The following is a 25,481-nucleotide window of genomic DNA, read 5'->3' as shown; positions in this document are numbered from 1 at the left end:
ACTTACCAGACAAAACATCATCACCAAGCTGAGATGCGCTAATACATTTGGCACTTGCAAACTCCGGTTGCTACTGAGAGGAAAACCTGGAGAGCCATAACGCCTTTGAGATGTGAGCACTTCTAAGCACACAAATCCCCTGGAAATAACAGCAGAGCTGTCTGAGTGAAAAGTACATTTCTTGCGCTTTGCTTTTCTTGCAAGCTGATCGCAATGGGGAAACTGTGGTTGCAAGTGTCAGGTTGGCCTGTGAAAAAGCAATTCTCTCCTGGATAATTTTGGCAGAACAGCCTGACCTTCAAGAAACCATGACTAAGGATGGCCCTTTATCTTCTTGTCGCCCATTACAGCATACAGTCTGTGACCGAGTCATGTAACAGAGTGATAAAATGAAGTCCAGAGAAAATTGCTCTCATGTAATAACAATACCCAGCACTTATGAAAACTCCAAGTGAACTTGCTTAAAGGTGGTGTTCGTGTCAGTAGAAACGTGGAGTCATTTAAAAGCTGATTCTATGGTCAAAGTATGTCCAGGGCTGAGATTAGGTTTGAACACAGCTCAAGGAACTGACAGAAATCCAGGGCCAAGGAGTGAAAAAGCTTGTTCCCTCCCTGCCAGGAATTTATGGACAACTGCAGGCAGTGAAAACAGGGAGCCAAAGACATGATGATTTTTGCAGCGAGACTTGTGGAGGTAGTATAAGGCAGATAGTCTGAGAGCATCAACTGGACAGAAGGTGACAGTGAGGAGGAAAATGATGTGATCTCCCTTCAGAGGCTGCTAAGGGTTTGGAGAAGTACATGTTGTTCAAGGACAGCCAGCGCAACTGTGATTTTGGCCAACCAACGCTTGCTGAAATCCAACTCAACCAAAAGTCTGCAAGACAGAGTTTGATCCTTTGAAGTAAAGGTATCTTAGTGACAGCTAGTGACCTTGCATGTGATTGTATATTTATTCCAATGTGGCTTTTATTTAAAATGTTCTTCCATAAGGTCAGAGGAAACAGAATTTTTGTTGTTAGCATGCTTGTTTCCTAAATTTACTTTCTTTTTGAAGTAGGTATGTGGAAATAATGACTGTTGTCATCAACAGGCACTCTGTATGCAGGAACTAGCCAGAAGAAAAATCCTTCAGTTCCCAGCTATGTGAGTGAGGAAGGCAGAAGGCGGCCTACCCGGTCAGCAGGAGTGAGTAGAGTTGCTACAATTCTGTTTTCAAAATAAACAAAAAAGCAAAACAAAGAAAAGAACAGTAGAGTTTTAAAAAACCCCACAGTTCAGAATACAAGAAGTTCTTTATTTTGTTGTATTCTTTTAGTCTTCTTTCTGTCAGAAAGACCTACGCCAGAACCACAAATGCAAAGCGCTGGATTCAGGCATTGCAACTAGATCACAGCTACATGCTTCTAATTCTAGAGCACTTTATGTTTGCATCTTGGATTTGCTTTAAGTTGCAACCTATTTACACTATTCCTTCTAGGAAAAAGAAGGTTTAAGTGCACACCCTGACATATTTTTCTATCTATTTGAACACTCTTTTGCTTGCACTACCCTACCTAAAGACCTAGAATCTGGGGTCAGTAATGAAGCCCTCATGTGTAAATATGTACACCCTCAAACTTTGAGTTGTTGCAAGTTCCTCTTTCAAACTTCTTGATTTCTAGACTCATCCCTGGGAGTTGGTTGTTCGATTTTACTTAATATCAGTTGCATGATTCATTGCAATGCAGACTATTTTATCTATATTTTTATTTGCACTACAAATTATCATTAGATATGCAGATGTTGGAAGTATCTTGCAACATGTTAAATATCATTCCTATTTCCTATCTCTACCTCATAGGTTGTGTTACAAAAGCCATAGGAATTGATGGATTTTGTCCATCAAACAACTTATAAATACAACTCATTGCCATAATTATTAAATTGTGCAATATGTATTGATGTTACTTACAAAGGTTAATGTTCTCCAAAGTGCTGTACACATTTACTTATATATATATGTATAAGTAATAATAAGAAAAAGAATAGTCAGCCTATCTACATCAGGTAGAAGCAAAGAAGACAAGAAACTGGAGAATTATTGCTTGTGCCTATCTGCTCACTGTATACAGGAAGTGGGGCTCTTTGCCCAGGTAAGACTTACATAAACAAATACATCAGTGCTACAGTTTTGCCTTATGTAAAATGATAATACTAATACCTGTCTCCTAGGGGTGGTGTGAGTCAGCAGTCTTTTTTTTCTATCTTTAGATGAGAGGCACTTTAGAAGTGCGATGAATTAGTGTTTTTCTCAGTGACACTAGATTAAATGCTTTCTGATTAAGAATCTAGAGTTCCTGAGAAACTTGCTGAATTAAAATGACCTGAACACTCAAGAAAGCCATGACCAAGTAATTTGCTTTCTAATCTCTAGGTTTGCTACATGATGGTCAAGGTTTAGTGGAACTATTGCAATAGCCAAAGACAACTATATGACATTTTACACTCAGCACTATGGGCTTGATGCCTGTTCACACTGTGAAAATTTCACGGCTCAGAAAACAGCTCATCCTGTGACCTGTAATGTTATCAGCAGTAACTAACTCTGTGCACACAGTTCTCTCAGAGCAAATGAAAACAAAGATGTTGACTTTATTTTCAGCAAAAGAGATTTAAAATACTTCAGAATACAGCATGTTAAAAGTTTGGCTTGACACTAATGTAGATGACCTGTAGCAACTCATTAAACTCTGGTGTCACAGCTGTGCTGCAGAGCCCTAAAAATTTATCTGCTTCCCAGCCGAGTCAAGCTTTCATTCAGATAGTCCTTACAAAATCCTTTTACCTGATAGAGTTATGCTTTCAGTCAAGCCAGACTGTCAAGAGCACTAGCTTAAATCCTAAGAGAAGCTCTCATTCGGGCTGGCCACTTGCCCATTTTGCCATGAAGAGGTGTCCAAACCAGCTGAGACAAAGAGATGCAGAACTATAAGTTCTTGCACAGGGTAAGAAACAACAGAGCAGCTCAGTTTACTGCAGCTTAAAGGACCGTGGGACGTCCTTCTGAAAGCAAGGTGCATCCAGCACCCATGGAGACACAGTAACTCTAGTGGAGCTTTGCAGTGTGGCCTCTCATGCACAAGCAAATCCACATGCTAATTGCCTTATAGAATAAAGATAATTTTATATATTTTACTGCTAGTAGTAAACTGTTATAGACAGTTAAGGATTTTTGTAGTGCTGTAAAAATGATGATTATTAAGACATTTGGGTGTAAGGTCTTTTGACTATGGTCTTATGTTCTTATAGAAACAATCATAATGCTCATGTAGTCCTAACTTCTCAGTGATGAAAACACATAGTAAGCAGGAGATTCTCAGAGACACCAGAGGCTGATGACTCAAAAGTTTTGGTCCCATATAAAGGTAGTTTTGATGGGGGAAACTGGAATAAGTAAAATTAAATCCCTGAATGCATACGATATGGATAGTGTTATTCAAAACTAGAACGCCCTTTTCCTGGCTTAATCTGTTTCACTTTCAAAATGACATAAAGTTAAGCAAGAAAAAGTATCCCTTTTATTTTGAATGAAATATCTATAGAGGCAGTTAAATCCCTGTGACCTCAGTGGTATGACTATACTAGTAAGTTTTCCCATACAGACCACCTTAATAAACACCTTCACAAAGTATGCTATAAACATGTTTCTGCTATATATTAATTATAGGGGAATATCTGTGAGTATGAAGTGAGCTCAGATAACTTAACGTTAAGCTCCTGGTTTCCCAGTGAAATGGGAGATGCCACCAGACCTGGCCCTTTCTCCACCATAGTGGTCCCCACAATTCTTTCTCATGAGGAGTCCTAGTGAACTGGTGCATATACATTTAAAATCCAGATTTCAAATCAGCAACGTCCTATGGTTGATAAGCAATCCTTTTGCCTTTGGGTTTGGTTCTTCTGCTGTAGCTATGGTTATGTTCCAAAGTATTTTTCTAAACAATGAAATAGAAACAGTCCAAACAAGCTGGATGCAGGCACACAGTCAATTGTCAGAATACTAGTGCAGAATTAATGTTGATATCCTCCTCACTGCATTTCAGGTCATCTGGAATAGCTCAGGAACAAGTGACACTCTAGATTACTGTTAAAGAGAAGACGGAGCAGGCAGTCTCTCCTGCTACCCTTTTGTTTTTCTTCCACTGCACTCCAAGTACCTTTGCAGTCATGCTCAGTGCTGAGACTAAACGTCTCCAGCAGTGGGGATGCTAATGACTGGGATTTAATTGCAAAGGCTTTCTCTCTCACCTGTGTGTCAGCAGTGTGGATTGTTAAGACCCAGTTGTTGTCACAAGCAGATTGCAACCTGTATAGGACATGTTTGTAGGTCTCAGTTTAGTGTCTAGCAGAGAAGGCATCACTGTATGTGCTGCTAGTAGCAACCCCAATAGCAAAGCCAGAGACTGCATGGGCATAGAAAAGAAGCAAACCTGCGGGACAGTTTTAAGACCAATTAGATGGGTAGCATAAGAGCACCGTTTCTGCTGCTTACCCTGTGTTGTGGATTTATGAATTTATGAAGTTTAGTGTCCAACAATAATAGCTAGCAATATCGCTTCTTTAACAAGCTAAGTGAGTGTCAAGCACCCCAAAATAGACCCAGACATTTCTAAAGGTCTGTGAAGATAGGCTTGGTGTAATGTTATCCCATTCGATTCTTCACACCCACCCGAGGCTTCTTTTGACACTGTAGGATAAACCAGGGTATTTCAAAACCCTGGACCTTATCTCTGATCCCCACATTCGCTACAGTTTAAGTTTTCATGGCATGGAAATCATCTTTCCAGATTTATCCCATTTAAGTAATGTAGGGCAAGGCCACTCCATATTCTGTCTTACCCTTTAATGAAAGGTAGGAGTATTAAGCAGCATTTGAGAAAAAAAGTAGCTTTCTGAAAAACAAGCTGATGATAGCATGAGCAGAGCTCGATTTCATTCTTAATCCTATGTATATATGTTACAGCTACAGGCAGCACATCTGACCTGGTTACAATACAGCTGCCTGTCAGCCTCCTTACATGGTGGTTAGAAACAGCAGCACAGAACTGATGGTGTCCCGGGCGATGTTTGTGCCCTAACTACACTCTGACTTCAGGAGAGCTCAGACAAGTTGCAAACAGGTCCGCCAGCTTGGATACAGGACTTGAGAGAAATAAGGAAAAGGTGAACATAGTGGCTATTTAGTGGGTTGTAAGACTTACTAAGAGAACACTGTTACTCCCTTTGGAAATGAATTTCAGGCTCTGTCTAAAGTATTTTGATGGTAGGCAGAAGAAAGCTGGATTTGTTCATTACAATATTTTAATAGCTTGGAAAGTGAGCGTATTAAAAAGTTACTAGCACATATGCTTGTTGGGTGGTGATGTATTCTTGCATGGAAGGGGGTGTGTGCACAGTAAGAGAGGTGCAGGGGTCTCCCCAGCACCTGGGCAGCAGTTCTTACATCCAGTAGCGTATCACATGCCGCGTTCATTCACAGGTTTGGGCCCTGAGCACTTCATTGTGCAGGAGTATAAGGTGCAAGTGCCAAACAACAGAAGCATAGACGCGACTCCATTCTGGAAGAACTGCACAGGCAACAAATGGTGGATGGAGAATGCCCTGTTTTCTTTTAGTCTGCCTCTTCTTCTGTTTAACAAAATGCTTGGTGAATCACAATTTTGCTGCATGCTCCATCCAGGAGACACTGTAACACACAGTGAACTCCCCCATGGACCTGATATGAGTTTTAAAAATTTATTGCTCAATCTGTAGGTTGATATTACTGTGCGTAATCCCAGAGAGTCGGTACATGTCCATGTGTCACCGCACATTTTCTTTAGATACAGCTCTGAAAGCAAAGTAGAATCACAGGCTATTTATATCACAGTTATTAGAAAGACAGCAGATGTAATAAAGCTTAGAAAGACGACAGGGGTTCCTGTGAATCTCAGGTCACTGTAGAAGCCTACTTTGTAACCTTGCTGAAAGAAAGTGCATTCCCAAAACCTTACGAAAGGGCTGTATTTTTGACAAATCCCCTTTTCTTCCCCACAGTGCTGAAAGAACAAAACTTAAAGCTAAAAAAAAATTTTGTCATTGGGTACATCTTTACAGTTTCAAAGCTCAAGCCATAAACACTGAAAGGATGACTACATAGTAGCCCATACATGTATTCTGTGACTAAGTACATGCACACAGTGCAGTGCCAACTTCATCTGTTCAGCTCAGGGCCCGTTTTTAAGTTTCAGTGGCAGTTTTAAGTGGGATGTGACTTAAGGGGGAAAATAAGGATTCAGTTGTGATTATATTGCCAAAATGTTCTGATGCACTCCACCAGGCAAGCCCAGGGCTTCCCAGAATTGCGATGGAACGTGGACAGTGAGGCACAAGGGCCTAAAACTGCTTGTAAAAGAACTTCAAGTGAAAATATACCCTTTGGGTTCAGTAGGGAGAAATTACATCTTTTTCATGACTTTACTGAAAAATTACATTACACAGAAAAAGTTATGTTAAGAGACTTTTCATATTGCAAAACTGTGTAAATAAATACTTAGAAATGCCAGAATTAGGATGTCCTGTGCCACCTTAGTTTAGGTCCCTGAGGAATTACAGCAGCACTCTGTCTTGTTTTACTCTCGATACATTGAGTGGTTTATGCCTGGCCCGAGCTTTTGCTAGCAAGGCTCAGTATCATCCAGGTATGTTTTCCAGTATTTTTGACCAGACATTTCCTATCTCTGCCAACTGGCTCCTGTCCTAGATTCTCCTTGTTTCTTACCACCTCTTTATCCAACTACTCCATCCTTCCACCCTCTCATGAACATCTACTGGCTCCTTCCCAAATGCGTGGATCTCAGTCTCTTCCAACTCTTTGTCATAGTCTCTGCCTTCAAAATATTTTTATTTACATCACATTTCTCACCAGCATTGGCTTTGAGAACAGATTTTACAGAGCTGTACAAGGCCAGTACCTGCGTGCATGTTGGAAATCCTGTGTGGTCCCAGAAAAGTGACGATACAAGTTGCATTACATCATCACTGGCAACCACTGAGAGGTCACTGTGCTTGCTGATGGTAAAGACATGGGAATCTTCTGAAATCATCAATCCACTCCATCCTTATGGTGATTTGGTAAATGCTGAAAGCTTTGTTAGTTAATTTTCCATAACCCCTTGAAGACGATCAATATGATTCAAGCATAAGGAAATGTATTTCCTCAGGGGTTGGTACTGGGACCAGCATTGTTTAACATCTTTGTCGGCGACACGGACAGTGGAATCGAGTGCACCCTCAGTGAGTTTGCTGATGACACCAAGCTGTGTGGTGATGTTGACACGCTGGAGGGAACGGATGCCATCCAGAGGGACCATGACAGGATTGAACAGGTGGGCCCATGAGAACCGCATGAAGTTCAACAAGGCCAAGTGCAAGGTCCTGCACGTGGATCGGCGCAATCCCAAGCACAACTATAGGCTGGGTGAGGAATCAATTGAAAGCAGCCCTGAGGAGAAAGACTTGGGGGTATTGATTGATGGGAAGCTCAACATGAGCCGGCAGTGTGCGCTTGCAGCCCAGAAAGCCAACCATGTCTTGGGCTGCATCAAAAGAAGCGTGACCAGCAGGTCGAGAGAGGTGATCCTGCCCCTCTACTGCGCTCTGGTGAGACCCCACCTGGAGTCCTGCGTCCAGCTCTGGGGGCCCCAGTACAAGAGAGACATGGAGCTGTTGGAGAGAGTCCAGAGGAGGGCCACAAAGATGATTAGAGGGCTGGAGCACCTCTCCTGTGAGGACAGGCTGAGGGAATTGGGATTGTTCAGCCTGGAGAAAAGGCGGCTCCAGGGAGACCTTATAGGAGCCTTCCAGTACCTGAAGGGGCCTACAGGAAAGATGGTGAGGGACTGTTTATGAGGGAGTGTAGTGACAGGACAAGGGGTAATGGGTTTAAGCTGAAGGAGGGTCGATTTAGATTAGATGTTAGAAAGAAATTCTTTACTGTGAGGGTGGCGAGGCACTGGAACAGGTTGCCCAGAGAGGTTGTGGAGGCCCCATCCCTGGGAGTGTTCAAGGCCAGGCTGGATGAGGCTTTGGGCAACCTGGTCTAGTGGAGGGTGTCCTTGCCCATGGCAGGGGGGTTGGAACTAGATGATCTTTGAGGTCCCTTCCAACCCAAACCATTCTATGATTCTATGATTCATTCTATGATTCTATTATTTTTCATGCTTCTTTTGACTTTCAAAACATGGGATTGATGTTCATCTGTTCTTTGCACCCTTTTCTATCCAAGTCAAGCAGACATTTACAATAGGATGATATTGGTGTCTTTTTCCATCATTGCACAACTTGTTTTGTTTTGTTTCTGTTTATCTGAAAGTAACCTAAACTGCAGTCTGAAAAAGTTGGCAGGTAAATAACATTATGTAAATAGCTTTATTTCATTAACTGACATTAGTTCTAAGGATGCTCTGTTGTCATTCTCCTTCCTTGCAGCTGTTGTAGCGTGTGCTGGACCATTTCACAGTGTATGCAGAATATAAGTGTGACAAATGGCTGCAAGCTAGAAACTAGACAGAGGGTAGTTTCTTCCTTTTCTTTAATTATGAATTACATTTTGGAAAGATAGGTCCCATCTATCTCAGCTTTGGAAACAGTTCTTGCAGACTTGTATAAGATCAGTACAGGCGTTCATGTTCGAAATGACACATGTGGCAGAAGGTGCCTGCAACATTGCATCACTGGCCTAGTGACCATGGGAAGATGATTGTGCTGGATAATGATGATTAAATAAATTGTGAGCAACTGTTTCTTTAGTCTGTGGAACTGCAAAAACAAGAGAGGTGCAGGCAGCAAACCAGAGTGAGCCTGTGTCCTGGCTGGGATAGAGTTAAATTTTCTTCCCAGCAGCTGGCATAGTGCTGTATTTTGGACTTAGGATGAGAATAACGCTGATAATACACTGATGTTTTAGTTGTTGCCAAGCAGTCAAGGACTTTTCAGCTTCTCATACTGCCCTGCCAATGGAAGGGTGGGGTCACCAAGAAGCTGGGAGGGGACACAGCCAGGACAGCTGACCCCAACTGGCCAAACAGATATTCCATACCATATGATGTCATGCTGTGTATATAACTGGGGGAGTTGGCTGGGAGTGGGGCAGCTCAAGAACTAGCTGCGCATCAATTCCTGGTGGTGAGCAATTGTGCTGTGCATCACTTGTTTTGTATATTCTATTATCATCATAATCATTATTACGATTATGATTCTTTTCCTTTTCTGTCCTATTAAACTGTCTTTATCTCAACCCATGAATTTCACCTTTTTCTTTTTGATCGTCTCCCCTATCCCATGGGGTGGGGGGAGCGAGCGACTGGCTGTGTGGTTGTTTTAGCTGCTTGATGGGTTAAACCTCAACAGCCTGTCATAACACAAGACATAAAGGACATGCAGTATGCTCTCTGTACATGCACTGGAACAGAGCCTGAGAGCTGGTTTTGAAGAGAATTTATTTTCTTTTTGTTGACAGCATTTAATTTTGTATTCTTTAATTTTTCTCACTTATGGGGTTTTTGTTTGTTTTATTCACACACAATGAGTCTTACAATCTAAACAGAGTTCATCTAGCCACAGTAAAAGCTTGATCATTCTCAGCTCTTCTGCAGACCAAATAACTTCCATCCAGAAAGGCAGTCAGTAATTAATTAAGAGTGATGTGATCAGAACTCCTGTCATTTCATTGCTTTCACAACACACTGCTACAGAGTATTTAATGGCCCTCAGTGAAGTGTTATTACAGATACATAAACCTAAACTTAGAATTCAAAATAAAAAAACTAAATTCTTTTGATGGTGCAATATCATAACTGTTTTGATCATGGGGTTTTGCCTTTCTAGTTTGCAAAATTTGTTAAACTTCAGTACGTGCAAAACCCAGCACTCCTTGGCGTTTCTAAGCTGATCTTCCTTGAGACTTAACTTTATCCACAAAACAGGGAGCCTGAGAAATGGTGGGACAGTTCCCTCTCATTGTCTTGCCAGTGTGCTGAAAACTGCTCAGATACTTTAGTCTCTGCGTCCTTTCATTTGTAAATGCCTCTGCTGAGAGTGTCAAAGGAGATCACAAATAATGCCAGCTGTGTAGTAATTTTATTGAGGGTAAACAATGTCTCAGTAAGAGTGGAGTTAAGGGCAACTAATCATTCCCAGGGTCACCAAATAAGCACGTTACATCACATTTTCACAGCCCTGGGTGAGTTACTTGTTCTGAGTGAATTATCCAATAAACTTTGGCCTTGGCTCATTTCAGAATAGGCCTTGATTTTCACAAATATGTCAGTCATGCAAATTTGCAATGTTTGTTATCAAGAGAATATTACAAATGCAGTCGGTACAAATGGACGGGTGCATTACCACGTATAATTTATAAGTAGTCTGTGAGCTTGCCCCTTTTATTCTTTATCCTCTTGGGAGCCAGATTGTTTATATGAGTTTCAAGCTGTGATTGAACCTTTAATAAAAAGTGGTGAGTGCCGATGAAGCTTCGGGGAGCCCAGGCAATAGTGCAGTCTATAGGGCAGCCATTCAAAATCAGGGTAATTTAGACAGGCTCACTGACCCTGCCTTGTCCCAGTCCCCCATAAATCATGGTTGGGGCCTCTCCAGTCTCCTGAGCGGTGGTGAATCAAGGTGTTACAGGGGACTGGAACTGGCAAAGTGCTGGGGACTGGACAGCAATAGAGGTGGAAAGTTGGGTACGAGCTGAGCTCTGGTCTGGAGGGTGGTGGGAAGCTTGAGGAGGTACCTGCAGCTCATCTCCTCCTCCCACTCCTCACTTCTGAGGGCATTGACGTGTAGTAAATCCTACTCTGCATCTGGCGGTGTGAAGGTGGAGTTGCCAAAATGGGATAAAGAAAAACCCAGAGCAAAGCAACAAACAGTATATTGGAAATAGTGTAACTTCAGTTTCCTTCAGTCTAGGTCTGATTTCTCATATTTGAAGTTGGCTGCAGCAGGCCAGCTGATCAGCCAGCAGCAGATACATCACATTGTATGCAAACACCTCAGTGTACTGTACATTCACAATTGCATCACGTTTCATGAGGTGAGCGATGCACTGTCAGACACAGCAGAAGTAACCCACATGGTGTGCGCCATCACCTTAACTAGACCTCAGGTGTCTTGATGTCCATTTTTTTCTTTTCCTGTAAAGTCCAGAAAAAGAGTAGAATTATGTTTTCTGGGAAAGCGTGGCCCTCCGTGTCTCCCCACGTAAGTACTTGTGCTCAACAGATAGTAAGTTATACTAATAATTCATATAAAGTCATGCAGCCTACAGATACTTTACATTTGTTCTCAACAGCTAATACTTTGTAGTGGTAAAAACAAAACATAGCTCCTCTTCCCTCTTCGTTCGTGAAGGAAGCAAAAACGCAAGGCTGTATTTCTCGGCTGAAAAGGGACTGACTTCAACGCACGTTGTGTGCCAGCTGGGGCTTTGAATTCAGGAGCTCCAGCCCATCACTGAAAAAAAGCTGCTGCTTCTGTCATGTACAGATTCTGCCTTATGTTCAATATATATATATAAAACCACCCATAAACTAACCACACAGTGACCTTGACCGTAGCATCGGTTAAAGGAGAAGCAAAGAACTCCCAACGGTATGCAGCATCATTTATCAAGGCATGGTTCCATCAACCACATTGCCTCTAAGGAAAAGATCTTGATCTCTGGCTTTATTACTGAACCTTTTGGAAAAGTTTAGGTAAATCTTGGCAGTGGAGGCTTAAAAGTTTGAAAGCTGTTAAGAAAATCTGCTACTTTAGAATCTTTCTCCTCCATAGTCCCAAGCAATTGCAACGATGGCCACACAGATACACAACACGGTGACTTCCCTTGCCGTGTGATGTTTTCCAGTTGCTGCAGTCCCGCCGGTGGGTAGCGTATTTCAGACAGTGGCCCACTGACTCTGTGCTTTAAAGCACCTCTGAATCCTACAAAGTGGCAGTCATGGCACACGCAGCATAAATTCAAACCAAACGCAATGAGATCTCGCCCCCTTGTAAATCTGTGATGTTCTGCTGGCTTCAGAGGACAGGTGCTGTTTTACCTCAGTTGAGGAGTAGATGTAGAGACCAGTAGAGTATATTTTGAGGATTTTTAATAAATAGCCTCAGAAATTCAAATAGTAATTGCATGGGAGCTGTCAAACTCTTTTTTTAAGCCTCCTAATAGCATAAAAATACATGTATTTATTATTATATAAAGATATAAATATACTTAGAAATTGGCAGGAAAGGGAGGGAGAGAGAGAGAGTAATTCTTAATGAATATTCTATTAGATTTTTCTTCTTTTATGGACACTGCCTTTTCAAATCTGGAGTGCACCTCATTTCCCAGTTACTACTTTCTCCTTCCTCTCTGATAGTTTGCATCTGGCAACGTGCAAGGGAAAGTGACAACTGAATGATCTTCCGCCATTTCCTTGCTCTCCTGTTACAGATACCATTTCCCTTTGCTGCCCCTATTCTTTCATTTAAGCTGTGCACAGAATGATCTGTCACTTCTTACACTTGAGGAATACCTGATAATATAAAGATTAGGTCCTGATCCAAACTTTATTTAAGCCAGTGTGAAATTTCAGTAGACTTTGGATCAGGTCCTAAACATTCCTTACAAAAAGATTCTCTCCAGCTGGAAAACTACTTATTTAAAGTTATGCCTCTGTGCTCTTAAAATCTTGGTTTTTCTTTCCTCAGAGCAACTTCATAAAACTGAATTCTCTGGTCAATGTGTCTGTGTCAAGAACATACTGTATTTTCTCATAGCGTATTTTGATGATGGCATTGATTTTTCACTCCAGAAAAATAGGTGATGCTTAAGGATCAGCAATGTGCTAGTTAACACATTGGAGTTGTATATTCAGTTCAGCCTCTCAAGGAAATTGCTTAGTTGCCCATTTGCCTCAGTTTACTCATTTGAATCCAGGGCATAATGCCTTTGTGAAGTTTAAATGATGCTTGTTTTTAAAGTACCTGAAAAAAAGGGGATTAAGTAATGCGGAAAAAAAAGTGACTTGTTTAGAGAAAAATAAAATTCTTACAGCATTATCATAGGTCTGAGGAGCAACAAAAAAGGATTTGCTAAATACGGGCTTAAAGCCAACCTTGAAAATGTCTTTTCACTCTTTGTTTTGGATCTCATAAGAAACACGCCAGGTTCATCATTTCAAAGGAATTATGTAATGAATGAGAATCTTACCCATACTCTAATCATGCTTCATGGCACATAAATCAAGCAGATTGCCTATTAGACTCGTGTCTCTCCAGAAGAGCAGATGCAGTCTCGCTCTAAATGTATCGTGAAGACACGTCCTTTTGGGCCAGAACACTGTGTCCTCAGTCAAAGCCTGGGCCTATTAAAAAAACATTGCAAATGGCAAAGTAATGCGCAGCCCTGAGAAACACCTCGTCGTGTTCATCCTGTAAAGTGGGGTTTTACTGCGGTAACCTGCAGACGCAGAGTTAATTGATTCAACAGCAGGGCACCGCGCCACAGAGAAGCCTGAGCACGCAGAAAGACTTATGATCGTTTCAACCATTTCTATCGCACGACAAATATATTTGCCTTATAACTGCGCCACAGTTCACTAAATTACATGCTCTGTGGTTTGCTCTGATTGTATGATGGCATCACTTGCTACTACCACAAACCACAGGGAATTGACATTGTCTCCACGATTTCACTGGTTTTGTCATAACCATTCCCTTTGGCATTGCTGCCGGTTTCACCAAAAGGAAATGCTAAACTGGATACACCATAGAATATTTCTACAAACCCTTATTGTCAAACTCTTTTAAAGGCACATGTCTATAGGCAGTGCTTCTGTCTAGTGTAAACCTCTTTGTGCGTGCAACTTAGGCAGCTCCCTCCTGCCCCCCCAAGTGGTGGTGTTGGACTCCCAGTCACCCAGAACTGAAACACCACATGCTTTGGTGGAGGTCACGGGCCAGCTAGCCCTTCCAGCTACCAGATTTAAATGTGCTTGTGGTTGATAATGAATGAAGCCTGGTAGTTGCTCAGCCTGTTATTTCACCTTGATTACCACAGTTGAAGCCTGCGATAAGGTATCGCCCTGTGAGACGAGTTGGCAGGTGGAGGTGGAGGGCAGGAAATAGCCTCGAAGTTGGCACCATTTAGATGGCATAAGACTGAGAAGATCTGGGGATCAAAATACCCTGTGCTAATTATGGGCTCCTCTGGAAGGAAGAAGAATGCCACTGATTGACAGTGGGAGTGGCTGATCCTTCATTCCTCCACTGCCTTCCTCCACCCAGAGGTAATGGCCTTCACTTGTCCAGTTTTTCAGTTTTGATGTCTCTTTAGGACAGTGCATGTGCTCAGGCAGCTGGAAAAGGAGCTTTCAAATCATAATTTCAGTAGGTGTGGCCAGAATCTCCTAGCACTTGAAAGGCCTTATAAAATAATATTGACAATCTGTAGGGCTGCAGTACTTTTTAAAGACAGTTGGTTCTTCATTATCTGTGATTGTGAAGGTCTAGGAAGATCCAACTAATAGACTAATTGAGGTTATACATGTACAGTAGGTTATGGGGGGAGCATATTGAAAAGATACCCGAGTGGTGCAGCAGGGAGCCAGCTCAGGTTGTCCAGAGGGATGCTGCACATTCGCACGTGAGCTCTGCTGGTCTCGGATGGGCTTTCCCGGTGTCATTCCAGTACTTGCACCCTGTCCTCCTCAGCCGAGTACATATGGCAGAGCCACCCACACTAGCACCAAGTGACGCCAGCTCAGGTTTGTAGGGACAAAACTGCTCAGTCTCAGCTCTTGGCACAGCTGTATTTCTTCTAGAGTGTAGCAGTGTAGCTCCATGCAGTGTAGCTTCATTCATGAAAACTTGTGCTCTGCAATGAACCAGAAACCACTTGGATTTCACCAGATCAATGGTATGACCTGTCTGTGCCAGATAGGCTGCCTGCAGAAAAAGGGGAGTTGACTGTAACGCTGTTTCTGTTGGCAGGAATAACACAAAGTCTCACTGCAAGGATGAGAATACATTGCTATTTCTTAGTTAGATCTGTTCTGTGGAAGAACAGAGAACTTCAGTTTCAAGTACTATTTATCTGGCACATTTTAATAGCGCTGAGATTACTTCTAAATGATGAAGGAATGGGCTGATAGAGGTATAGTGAAATATGGGGGTGATTTGTTCCAGGCAGTCATGGTATCCCTAGCTTGATTAGTTTTTGTGTCATCCAACTGCACTATTTCAATAAATTAGAGCATTTTTATGGCTGAATTGAGCACTGTGTTGCATAGTCCACTTGTGTCGTATAGATAGTTCCATATATAGCTCCTGCCAAGTAGGTAGTAAACAAAGGCTATGAATATCTACACCCGGCTGGAGTAGCTCTGTGCCCCCATTGTAATTTGTGACCAAAATAACAAGATACGTTGTATGTTAATGCTATGGCATATATTTGGCGATTCTGAAAGAGCATCTTCTGAGATTTTGCATCCATACACACACATACACACACTCTCCCACACAGATGCTCTCCCTCTCTGTGGGGTTGTACGAAGAGATGTGAAGCACATAAATCTTCCCATTCCAAGAATCTCCTGCTATAAAGAAATCCTTGGCTAAAAACAAGCTTGTATATAGCATTTTTTTCAAAGCAGCAGACTTCATGTTTCAACTAGATAAATAACAGAGAGGCTAGATTCTTATTTGACCCTCCTCTGTCTGCAAATTTAATCAAAAAGAAGCAGGAAAATCACTGTATAGTCTTTTCCTCCTTTTTCTCCTAGAATTTAGCAGACTACTTGAGAATCTGGAAGAAATAGGTGGGCATTGTCTCTAATTTGGTCCAAATTTCAGAGTTGCTTTAATTTCAAAGGAAGATCATCTATCATCTGCTGATTCTCATGATAAGCATTATTAAATACTGAGTTGTTACCATTGGCACCTATCTTCCATGAATATTATCAGTCCCTATTTTGCTGAATGAACAAGATCTGCCTATTTTTTGCTTTAAATCTAATGATTCCCCAGTTATGGAGAAGCTAACGAGTGTAGAAGGCTCCCCAAGGAACCCCATCTCTGTACCACCAGTGGGACAGGACTGTTGGGAAGGGAGGAAAGTGGGATTGACATCCCTTCTGCTTCTCTATCAGGAGCGGAAGGCTGCGGCTGCATGAGCTGTTAACCTCATTATTTTTTGGAAGTTCAGCATTCATTTGGTAAACAAAGGCAGGATGAAACCTTCAGCTGGTATAAACCAGCATACCTCTGTTGTCAGAAATGAACCTTGCCAGATTACTCCATCAAAGGAACTGACCTGAAGTCATGGGAATTTGTTACTGGAATATAAGTCGAACATTTTTGGACTGTATTCCTTCTCTTGAAAACTCACTTTAAGTTTGGTGATCCTCCAGAGAGCATTTGCAAAGGTTGTTTTTTAATTAGTTTGAGATCAGGTAGACAGGAAAAAATCACTGGAGTTGGCTGGAACTCCAGCAAGAAAAGACCTTATTTGGAGGAAAGGAAAACACTGCTGCATTGAAGTTGCCTTTACTTGGCAGAAAGAGGGGGAAGGAGGCTGTGAAATGAATGATGGGAGCCAAGGTGTTTTGTTTCATTTCTGGGTTTTTTTTATCATTGGCACTTCTATTATTGTGAAGCAATACAAAGATTTAAGGCAGCTCATGCAGCCACTTTGGCGGGGAGGTGGAGAGAGTCGGCAGACGCTGCAGAGAACCAGCCTCCACTCACAAGGCAAGCGCTGTGTAGTGGCTACGTGCAGATGGGCTCCTGCCAAGAAGTGTGTGGCAGCCTTGGAAAGCTTCTGAAAGCTGGCTCAAGGCGCATGATCTGCGTGTGTTGATACCTACACATTCCTTAACTAAGCAGGGATTAGTTTCTTAGACTTTCTTTTTCCGTACCCTCTGTGCCCATATGCACCGCTGATCTCTGTTCTGGATACAATATCCATGAAGCAGACAGCCTTCTGCCTGATGATGTGGTCAGCTACAAAAGCTGTGTGTGCTGACTTCACTGTGTCCACCTGTGTGGGATGCTCTCAAACTCAATGTTGACTCTATTTTTTTGCAGAAGGCGGCAATTCAGAGGGGAGCCAAAAGCTCACAGGACTGATTTCTTTATTCAACATACTGAAGAGGCACCAAGATGTTATATAAATGCAGCATGTTAAAAACTTTAAATCTTGTAGTTAAAGATTATTTTTGTTTACTATACTAAGTACCAAGCAAGAGGAATAGCAAGGAAATGCATGAAGTATACCCAGAGCTTTTACTGTATTCGCAAGGAGAGAGTGAAAGCACAGCTCTAGCATCTGGCTTTCTTTACTGAGGTTTAAGATTGCCACCTAGTTTTCCTGAGATTGCCCTAAGCTTGATCAGTCCTATTTTTAAATTGGCATTTCTAGAATAAATAGCGCTTCACATTTTATTATCAGGATCATTATCATTATCTCTGTTTGATTGTCTTTGTGTGATAAATTGTTGGGTTTACACCATGAAGATACAACAACAAATTTTTTGGCCTGAAACATAATGATACTGTGATTTAGAGTGAGACTTCCTTCATTTAACCTAAGGCATAAAAAAATCAGATGTCTAGGCTCAGTCTAGGCTCTATATCAGTAGCCAGTGAAGAGAGAGGTGTTTCTAGAAGATGATTCATCCTATCCAAAAATAGGTGTCTAGGACTGACTGGATGATTTTCCTGCTGGAGATATCTTTCTCTCTCCGGACAGTGAGGGAACCTGTATAACTAACTTGGACAGGATTCCTGCCTTTTAGATGGTTAGGTATTTGTGAGAAAGGTGTGCTGACAGGTAGTTGGTTACAGTCCTTCTTTATGGCTTCTCTGTTACAGTCAAGGCTTTGGACATAGCTAGAGCTCTAATAACATTGTAGCATAACTGACAGCAGTAGATAGATAGTAAAGATAATTTCATTCCCAGGGAAAAAAAAAAAAAGGAATGTGATATCTGTATGCACTGTGGTATAATTTTGCTCTCCATTGAGAAATGTAGGTGTGTTTGACAAAAACGGAACTGAGCTATATGATTTCTGTCAACTGTCAAAAAACCTCCACATATTATAAATTGCAGAACTGAGACTCCTCGGGGCCAAACACATCATGAGTGGTTACATTAAGCAAGTTATAAAGATAAGGATAAAATCTAGTCATCCAGAATTCACAGCCCTGTTCCCCAGTCAGTACAAGTAGATGCAATTTGTGCAACGGACCTATGCCTGTTCATTTCTTTCTACAATCTGGCATCCAGTTGTGTGCCCCAACCTTCTCTTATAAAAAGCCCTGTATAAAAGAGCTGGCTTTGCAATGAAGCATGCACTGAGTGATGCACGTGTGGATGAAAGGGAGCAGGAGTGCCTTAATGCAGATGACATCTCTCTCCTACCCAGAGATGGTTTTGTGGGATATGAGCTATCATGCAGCATGCTTTTGGGATCTTGTGAGAGCCTCTGAAAGATGTGGTTTCCCACTGGGTCTTCTGAGATGACAAACTATAACTGTAAAGTGTTACCTTCCACATTCAATTTATTGCATTGACTTCTTGATACCTGGAGTTTTATTAAAACATTTTAATTTCTCCCTTTTAATCAGTAATTAAAACTAAAGTGGAACAACCCACCTTCTAAATGTGCTACTTAGCAATTACTCCTGTAAAAACCCCTTTGTTGTCATTATTAGGTAGTGTCCTTTGCTAGGCCAGCAGAATAATTAAGCTGATCCATATATTAGGCTGTTGTTTATGTTTTCTTTCTGATTCATCCCAGACATAGAAGAATAGGCCAAGTGGCTATTTCTGTCATTTTAATATGGGCGTGAGCCAGGCCGCCAGGTCCACGCTGTTTCCCTCAGACGATCACCTAATCCCTCTGATGGTACCAGGTGCAAGAATGGGGTAAACGGCAGAGAAATTGATAATGAGGAAATAAATCACGCAAGTCAGAATCCCTTAACATTAAACATTTACATTACCATCCTTCATGAATGAAGACGCATTTCTGGCTCAGAGAAAGACGCTTTATGAAGTTTAACTGCACCTCCTCAGCAGCTCTGTGAGCTCGTCTGCCCAGGGACAGTTAGCTGCAGTCACTGGTGCTGGAGCGAATCACTGCACAGCAGATATTCCCACAGTCAGTAGGTCACATTGGCAGAGCTCAGAGTATTGACTGCCTCTGCTGCATTTTCCAGAGGCGGGATGCAACATTGCGTCAGAATTTGTACATTTTCATTTTGCTCACTAGCCATATCAGACTTCCTCCCCAGGAAAATATGATTCTAGGAGAATGCTGACTTTATCCCAGATTAATCACTCTGGATTTAGAAATGCACTCACTATTCCAGAGCAAAAGCATCTCTTGTCCAGCATGCAGCGTCAGCACAGAGAGTTATTTTAGTCAGTATCCCATACAGAAAAGCGTTGCGTCATATGGGTCTATACTGATTACAGATAACCCTGAGCTGAAATTAACTTGGGCTTGTGGATGAGAATGAGGTATCCTTTTGCTGCCCTCTTTCTTCTACTTGCAAACATATCTCCTGCGTGTATTAGTATAGTTACTTCCACTTTCATCCAAGGAAGTCAAACTTTGAAATGAGGTGATACACTTAAAATCAGATTATTTCAGAAACATTCAGTGTAGTCAAAGCCTCTTGAATCTACTAAATCTCAGCACATAGCAGATCTAATTTTTTTTGCAGAGCGTTTTAAACATGGTTTCATGTATGTACAGAAATGATCTGCTCAGAATATCGGTCCCAGCAGATTTATTGCTAGAATAGATCTCCTGGGTTAACAGGTAAAGATAATCATGTTTTCCCTCACTGTAGATAATGGAATTTATTTTCCATCAAAACCCACTTATTCTTCCCCAATATATACTTAAGACTGCTATTTTATTAAAGAAAAAATATCTGAATGGTTTTGATGACCAGATTGCATTACAATATAGAGATCAAAACCAGCAGCAGGCTGTCTTTCTATTCTCCCATGATATTGTCATTTTAACGACTGATGCAATTTGCCATTAGGGGCATAAGGAGAATAGACAATATCAACGTAAGATGAGAATCATCAGAGACAACTTTTCATGCAGTAGTTCTCATCCAAAGCACTTTTTATTTAATCTCACAGTGCCAATATCTGAGAGGGTTTTTTTGTTTGTTGTAAACATCTTAAGCAACAGTTAAATTGCTACTCAGTATGAGAAATTAGATAAAACAGAGAAAATAACATCTGAAAGAAATTATACATTTTCACATTGGCAAAGGATTAGCAGCAGGTGTCCTAATGATCCGTACTGTCAGCTGTATTCTTTGCTGGTTTTATTAATGGTCTGGAAAACTGAGTGAGCAGTGAGGTAAGAAATTTTGCAGATGACACAAAATGGTTGAAGGCCACTGAGGGCTAAGGATGGCTATGAAAACTTTTAGAAGACTCTAGGAAAGCAAGGTGAGGTAGAAATATGAGAGCAAGCAGAATCTTCTGTTTTGAATAAATACAAACTAATCGGATTTGGGGGGAAAAAAGAAACAAACCCAAATGTCAGCTACTCTTAAAAGCTGAAAATTACTCAGAAAAAAAAGTGGGTCATCACTGGTGACAGTGAAAATCCCTACTTAAAATGCAGAGTCATTGAAAAACCAAACTGTGTGCATACTGCACAGCCCAGGATAGAAAACAGGCTCTGCAAATATTACAACGCTGCTTTATAAACCAAGCGTATTGGCATATCTGAAATACTGTATTCATTCTTGGTTATTTTTTTCTTGAAAGTATTTTGTGGAAATAGAAAGGTCTACAAATGGGACACTGAAATGACTAGATGAAAGTGTTCATAGGAAGAGAAAATGAAAAGATTGGAGGTGTCATTTAGAGATGAATAAAAGAAAAAACACAGAGAGGGTATCTTTTTTACTTCAGCTTATTCTTTCTTCTCAAGAAGAATAAAAGGAATTTAATTAAACTGAGCATTTAAAACAGATCAAAGACGACCGTCCTGCACAACGTACGGTTAATGACCATATCTCGCTACAAGGTATAATTGAGCCCAGGAGTCATCCTGTGGGGAGGCTGCTCCGTAAACTGCCACTTCTGCCTTGGTCTTCTCTTCTCTGGGAACTTTTGGTCCTGTCCACTCTCAGAAGCTGGATATTCAACTAAAAGTGACTCATTGCCCAGCAACTAACACTGCGCTATTCCTAAATTCAACATCAGCCCCCTATACCTTACACTGGGAAATATTTACACTCCTTTGATTTATACTGTAGGTTCATTTACAGCTAAAAATACTGCCTCTCCGCAGGGAATCGTAACAGACGAACTGCAGGGGCGGCACCTGCCAACACATTTTTCTTAAATTAGGTAGCGGATCCTGAACATAACCAGCTAGAGGGCCCAAATTATTATAATACTGGTTTTCACTTCCCTTCTGTGGATTTGAGACTTCAAGACTGTGATTAATTAAGCCTCTCAACTACCCTTGTGTCTTAGGTATTATTAGACCGATGCCTAATGTAACCTTTTCAAGGTCACAGTGTAAATAGCTAGTTCTGCCAGTGATAAATCTCTGAGTTTGCCTTGAAAACTACATTGCTTCTTTAGGCACTAGCCTAAATCCTTCCACAGTAATGTCTCTTTCTTACTCCTATATGAATTTCCAGTCACGGCACTGCAATCGTTACAAGCATCAAAAATCATCTTGCAATCTTGCATCATACTTGGCATACCAGTGACTCTTGGCCAAGATTTTTTGACAAATGTGTCAACTCACCTGCGTCTTACACCCCCTCTTCTAAGTAAATGGATGATTCCAGCTGCGTTGAACGTAGTATAGGAGAGAGATCTGGGACTCGCAGTGACAACATCGTCTTCAACCTTACAACTGCCTTATGGGAACCCCACTGACTTAGAAAGAGAACACAGCATTTTCATTTTTAAGAAGGAGAACTGTATAGTTTAGCAAAGTACTGCTAAGGTGTAAAAGCCCGTATAAGCTGGTGGAAGATCCTATTGGCCTTGATGAACTTTACATTTTGGTTCTTCACTTTGTGAGTGCTTGGGCATCACTGAAAATGACTTCATACTCACTTCAGTGGTTCAAGAATTACATTTTTTGTTTCCATGGTGCTTCTTTACACAACCATCTAAAAATGCCTCTTGTTCTCCTTGGCTGCTTGCATACTGACCAGACCTTAGGAACACAATTAAAGATTGTCAAAGAAAGATTGGCAAAGAAATTATCAATTTGTTGACACGAGTTCTTGGGTGCGGTAGCTAAAAAATTGGGACACATTTTTTTCCCAGCTGCAGAGTGGAAAATGTAAGCTTTTCACCTTCAGAATGTTCTCTGAATGTCATTATTTTCAAAAATTCAGGTCCTTTCTGTTTGGAAAGGGACTGGTGATCTGCAATGCCTTGGTATTTAGGTGATCGCCTTGAGTAACCATTGATTTTTCCAAAAGTGAATATTCATCACTCACTGAAAACCAGGCCCTGTTAGAATAATACTGTCTGCATTCTCCATGGTCAGTAGTACCCTTGGAAAAATCTCAATTTATCTTTTTGCTTGCTATTTTTTGCTCTGATGCAATTCCAGAAAGGAGCTAGGCAGAGCAAATATGGGCCCGAGAACTGGGAAAGGCAGGGATGTTTATACTACCAGGGTCCCAACCTGACTTTTTTTCCAATGTGATTTACTAGTACTCTTTAATTTACAACTGGGAGCGGGAAGTGTGAAATATTAAAATCATGTGCAGTCCAATTCATAGTGGACAAATGCAAATGGAAATAACACCATGATCTTCTCCGATACCAATTAGCCTCCCCAGTGGAGTCTCAGGAAAAGGACCCAGACACAGACTGGACATCTGTTGGACCCTTGGTGTCAGGGCCGAGACAGCAGGAGTGACACAAGAGATATTTCTGTTGTCACTTGACCTGCTAAATACTGAATAAACAATCAGAAGCACTCATGAGCATTTAGATTACTAAGAGGAAAGAAAAACTAAACTAAATCAGCAGGGATATTATTAAAAATTATTGATTGAATGCTGTATGCACTGCCAGTACTTACAAAAAATCTTGTTTTTTTTTTCTTGCAGCCTAATTTTGGTGGAGTGATGTATGTAGGCTCTCTCCCCCTGGCTGGCACTCCTCTCCAGAAGTACTTGGTCACTCCATCTTACAGTTCCGTGCTAAGAATGCATCGCTTGCTCCAGCTTCCAGCACCGCTTCCATGAACAGGAAGAGATTATCTGGGCCTTTAAAAAAATGATCTTTTGCAAACAGTTGTGCAGGTTGTTGCTTCAAGAAATAAAGAGATTTGGCTTTATGGTGACACCAGAGACTGTCAACTTTATCAGTACAGATTGGCATGTCCCATAAAATTTACTTAATAGTTCTTATCGCTAGCATTTCACAGTAATTCCATATTTGTACTGATGCATGCTGAGGTGTGTATAGTTTATAAACTTTAAATGGATACTTGCATATAGGTAATGTTTAGGAGAAAAAACCCGTTGCTAGGTAGGTCAGCGATTTTACCTCTAGAGCTCTTTAGAAGCAACATCCCTTTTGCCTGCAGAAGCAAGGGATATTGAAAAGATTTTGCAGTGTGCTCTTTCTCTTGCAGTCACTGTTTGCTTTCTGCTTTAGCCTTATAAGCCACTGGCAAACCATCCACTGGAGTGGAAGCTGCTCATATATTCAAATGGGTAAGCAGAGCTGGTCAAATGGGGTGTCCTCGAGGCCAGAAGGAGGTAATGATCAGATTAGCTGAGTCATAACAGCCAACCAAAGCTATATAGTTATCAGGGCTCCCCTTCAAAGGAACTCTCCTAGTCAGATCTGTCCTCAGCAATATGTTTATCCCATCTAGAGCTTGGATTTCAAAGCAATTTTTTTCAGATCCCAGCTCCCTGTAAACCTGGGAGTGCTGAGATCCCAAAGACCCTTTTGACTTTACTCATGATGAGAACATTACGAAATTTGAGTCCCGACTCTAAATGCCTGGTTGTCATCCAGACATGGAGCTGTGGTTCAGCCTCCATCCTGCTGTCAGCAAGAAAAACTTGCTCCAGTTCTTTCCGCAGATTGTTACAGAAGGTTTTTTCAACAGACTTTATTAAAGTCTAGTCCCTGAGCTTTGAGCATCTTCTCTGGATTATGAAATCACTCCCTTAGATGAAGGACAGAGAACAGCTGCCCCACAGGAGGCTGTGGAGGTGCGGGGTTCCTGCCACGAGGAGAAATGCCTGTGCTTCTCCTCAGTGGTGAAGGATGAAGGTAGTTTTCGTGGGCTTGCAGTCTGCATCCCCAGAGGTGTGTTGTTGACCTCACTGAATTTTACATTCCAGTGAATGACCCGTATAGCAGCAACAAAGCCAAAGAAGCTCAAAGCTTTCAACTGATGACCCTGAAATGTGAGGAGAAAGTCAGCTGAAGTCATATAGGAGGAGGCAAAACAATTCCCATTTCCTGTCTCTGAAGTCCAGCTTTCTCCCTGGCCTCTTGCATTTGAATCTTTCCCCAACATTAACCCCTGCAACACTGTTCAGGTGACCTGCTCTGATCCTTTAAGGCCTAACGTGGAGAAATATGTATGAATGGGTGATCCTGCAGTTTTTCCTCCAAAATCTGTGCGTGTGGATTGCACCAGCGCATCAGGTGTGCTTTCTCCTCCTTCCCAGACAGCCTATCCATCCCGGTTCTGCACAAGTGATGCTTCTTACAGCTAATGTGACAGTGCAGCAGTGCTGAGCCAACGAGCTTGACTTCTCATTGCTATTAACTTGCAAAAACAAAGTCAACCTGTCTGGATTTTGAGAAGTGCCTTTAAATCCTGGGTCTAACACATGTGTGCAGCTGAGAAAGGGAAAAGACCTGGGAACAGTGAGGTTTGCCCCAAAACCCACGGAGATGTTTAAAGTGCAGTTTTAGAAACAGCTTTAACTGATAAACCAAAAAATCTCTGCTACACTTCAATAGCACAGAGGGAGCTGTACAATTCCCTATAAGCCAGGAAGAAAAAGTGCATCTCATCACTAAAGCCATGCCCATTTGCTCTGTGCTTTGCTTTGCACTGCATTTGTAGCCTCACGTTTGTCAGCTTTTCTTCCCTTTTGTTTTGCCAGGCTGTTACTGCTGCATAGAAGTCAACAAACACAAGTTTCAAGTACTTTTTGGTTTGTGATTGTGATATAATGTTGCCATTAAATTCTTTTTTTCTGTATGCTGGTTCATCCAGAGAGATCTTTTATCTTCCGTTAAACTCACTATTTTTACAGTAAGCCACGTGCTCACTAAGAAGAGCAAGGAACACAAGGCTCCAGCTACCAGTAAGTATTTGATACCTGAAGGGAACAGGGAACAGAAGGTAGGCGGTGGA

The 25,481-nt window shown here is 41.6% G+C and overlaps 1 protein-coding gene across 4 annotated transcripts in view; it reads left to right on the top strand.

The window, feature by feature from the left end:
• The window catches only part of LMNTD1 (lamin tail domain containing 1), a 215,538-nt gene extending 190,287 nt beyond the window's left edge, over positions 1-25,251 (top strand). For 3 of the 4 annotated variants that reach the window (XM_075759065.1, XM_075759068.1, XM_075759063.1), the window contains exons 10-11: positions 1,094-1,188; positions 23,197-25,251. In XM_075759065.1, coding sequence (XP_075615180.1) covers positions 1,094-1,188; positions 23,197-23,334 — 233 coding nt within the window. In that variant the 3' untranslated portion in view covers positions 23,335-25,251. The remainder of the gene's footprint in view (positions 1-1,093; positions 1,189-23,196) is intronic. The other variant, XM_075759075.1, reaches the window with a different exon arrangement.
• The last annotated feature ends 230 nt before the right edge of the window (positions 25,252-25,481 follow it).

Source organism: Balearica regulorum, chromosome 1 (assembly GCF_011004875.1).
Source record: "Balearica regulorum gibbericeps isolate bBalReg1 chromosome 1, bBalReg1.pri, whole genome shotgun sequence".
NCBI classification, from domain to species: Eukaryota; Metazoa; Chordata; class Aves; order Gruiformes; family Gruidae; genus Balearica; species Balearica regulorum.
Note: the sequence above shows the minus strand (reverse complement) of the source record. Positions and strands in the feature narration are given on the sequence as shown.